Here is a 4,743-nt window from a genome sequence, read left to right on the forward strand (position 1 = left end):
CACAGTATCGGTGCAGTGTTATTTTCTTTGTACGCGCGGCCCAGGCAAAATTGTTGGTACCAATTTGTGGGAAGAAAAAACACAATTGTCACAAGAAAATTGTCCCAGGAGGCTCCTGTATTTTTTGGGGGGGAGCTACACCGATAAATACGGAGGTTGAAAATATAATTCATAAATGTATTTTATAATATCCAATGACGTGATGGGCAGTCTTAACTCATTGACTGCCATTGACGAATTTACTTGTCTTTTCACAGTCCAGCTATTCAATCCCAGGAATTTATTTATATTTTTTTTCAAATTTTTTTCAAACGTTAGTGAAAAGGCGGTCTGAAAATGTCTGGCAGTGAATGAGTTCATTGGAGCTACATAGCCCCTCCTAGCCACGGTGTAGCGACGCCCCTGCCCAGGAGCATTGTGCCTTGTCAATGCGCATTTTGGAAAATTTTGAGTTATTTCCGTGATTGTGTTTTTTCTCCCCCAGTTATTTAACCAAATTGTTTTCATCCTGTGCCATGTGTACAAACAAGAGAACATTGTATCTACTTGGAACAGCAAGCAGGGTCAGTGATGTTCTGGGGCTGCTTTGCTATATCCGGCACGGGGTGTCTTGAACCTGTTCGGGGTAGTGTAATCTCAAGACTATCAAGGCATTTTGAAGTCAGTTTATAGCTCTTGGCAGTTTTCTGGAAACGCAGCAGGCATTTGGCGTTTTCTCGGATAATTGCTTTGCTAAAGACTTGTCCTCTTTTGACTTTTTCCAGCCTCCTCAATCTCACACTTTAAACACCGAGGGGACACAGACGCTGACAGCCATGACAACAATCAACCCGCAGACGCTTGCTCCTGAATCCAATGCTTTTGGCTACTATCAAAACATGTGGAATCACCCGAATAACTATTTCCCTTCAATACAAGGTAAGTTACTCTTATCGATTGTCACGAGGGTGGGATTTCTAAATCCTGGTGCACACATAATCTGGAACATGTTAACCAAATTTTCAAAAGTGACACCCAAACGCATGCGTGTTGTCACTGTGTGTGGCACCACCACACACATCACCGCTTCCAACAAACAAAATTTCTGCCGGTAGTACCAAGACTGACTTATAAGATGTAGCAAGGCACCCAAACTGACAGAAAATATAAAGAAGACCGAGCAAGTAGTAAACGAAATGCAATTAGCGAGGATAACTGTTAGCTTATCTGGTAATAGCATTATGCTCGTCATTTTTTATGAGGTGAACGAATGACTCGAGACTTGAATTTTCAACTAGAAAAAGCAAGAGTATCCGGTTGCTTCTTAATTGGCTATCATTCCGGTTCACGTGTTGACAACACATGTAAGGATTTGCAATCGCACATTTTGAATAGGTTTAACCTCGACAATTGTAGGCCCCAACCGTTTTTTTTTTTTTTCCACTCTAGAGACATCCAATAATCGGACCATTTCTGACTTTTAATAACGCGACTGTGACATCCCAATGGCATCACTGCCATTGTAATCAACACAGTACATCGACAAGCTAACACACAGGTTTGTCGCTAAGTGGGTTAGCGTTTTTCTGTGTCAGAGCAACATCTGGGCTGCATTTGTAAAAATGTAAGACCAGCCAAAATGTAAACCAAAATATCATGTTTATAAATGACAGACTTTTCTTTCATTTTAAAGGAGGTCCTTTCTGTTATCAGAATGAGGGAGCACAGACGGTGGCAACAATGGCTATGCCAAGTACACAACCAACACAATCTCTACCCATTCCATACTGCACAGAGCGGCAGGATAACCTGCAGATGCAATTTGCTCAACCGCTTGCAGGTACAAATACTGAATTGCTTTAACGGCACACAAGACGTTGAACCTTGATTCAGCTAATTATGGCATAGTACTAAGTCGGGATGTAACGATTCCCTCAAGCTTCGATACGATTTTCTATTTTCAGTTCCCGATTCCCATTCGATTTCTTTTTAAATCGTTTTTTTAAACAAAATGAATTACTCCTTTTTTAACCAAAATGTTTTTATTTTAACATCTGAATTTTGTCTTTGTTACAAACAGTTACCCCCCCAAAAATTGAATAATTTTGACTCTTTACATTTTGACTTATTACTGTTTTATCATTAGTGCCGGAACTAAACATGAAAATAAATAAATGCCTTTTGTGATCAAAATTTGAATATCGATTATTTTTATTTTTTTTTTACATCGATGCATATTTCAAGCAGTTTAAATCGATTTTAAATCAAATTTTTTATTAATCGTTACATCCCTAGTGTCAAGTAGTATAACAATAATAAAGTTGTAACGCTACAAGAAAACTAATTTTAAAGTCGTATAGTTGTCATGGTTGTGATGTGAAGGCAGAAGTGTGTGGATCCAAATGGAAGGAAGCAGAAGGTTGAAACTCCACAAAAACTGATGAAGTGTTTGGCGCATTTGCCCTACAGTCAATGTTCTGGGTTTGAATCTCGGCTCAGGCCTGACACATTCCATTGAGCTGCCTTGGAATTGACTGGCAACCAGTCCAGGGTGACTCGCCCCTCTCCTCAAGTCAACTGGAATGGGCTCCAGTTCACCGCAATCCTAATAAGGACAAGCGGTTATGAAATGTGCTTTGAAAATGAAAAAAAAAAAAAAAAAAATCATGTAAAAATAGATTTGTGCTTTGAAATGCTCAGTTATGGTTTTAAATTGGGGTGCGTTTGAGTTAAAAAAAAAAAATAGTGCAGAACATCCGGGAGGACTAATTAAGTAAATCTAAAAAGAAAAGTGACTTTAGCTTTTAAAATGAAGTAAATTTAATTTGAAAAAGAATATTGTTTTATAAAATACTGAAAACTCCCTTGCGAAACTCGAATTTCCCGTACGCAAAGAGTACTTGCAGTGCAAAACGTCATTAAATTATTGTTGAATTGGAGTACATTATCTTGAGAGGTGCAAACAGGTTAATCAAATTGCCAATAATGTCATTATCTGACCTTTTAGCCTTCTGTCTTTTACGAAAACCAGATACTGCACTTCATCAATCAGGTGACAACTTTGGACTTGACTGGACTTGCGATAAATAACCTTTTGATTCGCCTTGCCCAAGACAAAATGACCTGACTTGCTCGAGACTTGCGCGTTTGACTTGAACCCATCTCTGCTAATAATGTACTCCTTTGTATAAAAACAATAAGCATTACATTTGATATATTGAAACTATTTTTTTTTTTTTTTGGGAGGGGGTGGGGGGTTTCCAAGTTCTAAATTTGATCTCTGCTGGTTTGGCAGGTGACATGACCGCCACGCAGCTGCAATACGCCAACTCCATCCTCCCACAGGGCGTGGCACAGGGCAGCGGTCCTCGGAACCAATCGGAACGCAGCTTGATGAAAAACAGGTAGACGGGAGATTATTAAGCTAAAACACTTTTGGCAGCTGCCAATCTGAATTTTCGGGGTCCACAACCAAAAATGTCAGTTAACACTAGGAGGGCACAAAGGGCGAAGCTCGAAAAAGTCCCATCGCTTAGCATTTGCTATCTTTGCAGGGAAGCCGCTCGGGAGTATAGGAGGAGGAGAAAGGCTTACGTGCAAGGCTTGGAGGAACGTGTGGCAAAGCTTGAAAATCAGAATAAGGCTCTGAAGGAAGAGCTAAAAACCTGGAAAGAAATGTGCCATCATAACGGCCCTTGAGAAAGTTGCCCAAAATGGCTGCAAAGACTGTAAATTTCATTTAATTCATTTACTTTTTTAAAAAACAAAAAGGAATGCTGCTATCAAAGGATGCCAAGGAAGGAAGTTGACCATCTTATTGACACGTTGTGGAGCAACCAGGGGTTGATATCTCGCTGAGGAATTAGGACAGGTCCGATGAGGAAGCCTGGTTGTAAAAAAAAAAAAAAAAAAATCTTTCAATTGACTTGACCTGCTCTGTTGTCACAAAGCTCACATGTTGTACCAGAACAGAAATTTGGGAAAAGCATAATGTACTGTGCTGGCTCACATTTGCACTAAAACTGCTGTGAATAATTGTCAGAATTGTATTTTAGAATCATGTATACATTTAGATATGTATAACTATATATATATATATACAATATGTATATTTTTAGATTTATCTAGAATGCTTTCCATGCTGATGTAGAAGAAATTGTTGCTATGCTAACTTGAGAATGTCATTCGTCCTGCTGAGAGTCTTCAAAACTACAGAAAGTGCCACTGTATTGCCGGGGTAGGCCATTACTCACCTTTAAATGAAACAAAATACATATTTCTTTTCAGCACTGATTGACAAATTGCTGTAACGCTATCGGTCTAGATATGATGACCTCATGGCCTATTTTGACAATAAAATGTTGACAATGAGAGGCAGTCATCTTCAAGAAGTGTTGATACCCTTAGATGACGTGGTACTTACTGATGCATACTTAGGCCTGGTTCACACAAAGTTAATTGTTTTTGTCCTGATTTTACCCCTTTCCAGCAAAGGACGACAAACGCCGAATTTATTTACATATTAGAAGATTATCCTGTTGTCTAAGTCCGTTAAGACTTCAGTTGTTTCGATAACTTATTGACCAAAATGCTGTATGATGACATGTCATGACTCCGTGAATTGTAATGTGAAGTAGCCAATCAGTAAACTGAATGTCTGAGGAACAAGGAAGCAGTGTCCTCTTCCATGTTCTTTTGTTTCCTGGTTGTTGTGGAGTACATTTGATCATGCAAGATTTTTTTTTTTTTAGATGATTGGAGCTT

At 39.0% G+C, this 4,743-nt stretch overlaps 1 protein-coding gene across 5 annotated transcripts in view; it reads left to right on the forward strand.

The window, feature by feature from the left end:
• Window positions 1–4,350, forward strand: part of LOC147127416 (cyclic AMP-dependent transcription factor ATF-1-like) — a 14,963-nt gene extending 10,613 nt beyond the window's left edge. For 3 of the 5 annotated variants that reach the window (XM_086020092.1, XM_086020091.1, XM_086020090.1), the window contains exons 2-5: window positions 765–918; window positions 1,673–1,819; window positions 3,275–3,383; window positions 3,534–4,350. In XM_086020092.1, coding sequence (XP_085876218.1) covers window positions 816–918; window positions 1,673–1,819; window positions 3,275–3,383; window positions 3,534–3,678 — 504 coding nt within the window. In that variant the 5' untranslated portion in view covers window positions 765–815 and the 3' untranslated portion in view covers window positions 3,679–4,350. Of the gene's footprint in view, window positions 1–323; window positions 661–764; window positions 919–1,672; window positions 1,820–3,274; window positions 3,384–3,533 lie in introns of those variants that run through there. The other 2 variants (XM_086020088.1, XM_086020087.1) reach the window with 2 other exon arrangements.
• Window positions 4,351–4,743: the final 393 nt, after the last annotated feature.

This window comes from Filicampus tigris, chromosome 21 (assembly GCF_054856515.1).
Source record: "Filicampus tigris isolate MCC_2025a chromosome 21, RoL_Ftig_1.0, whole genome shotgun sequence".
Taxonomy (NCBI): domain Eukaryota; kingdom Metazoa; phylum Chordata; class Actinopteri; order Syngnathiformes; family Syngnathidae; genus Filicampus; species Filicampus tigris.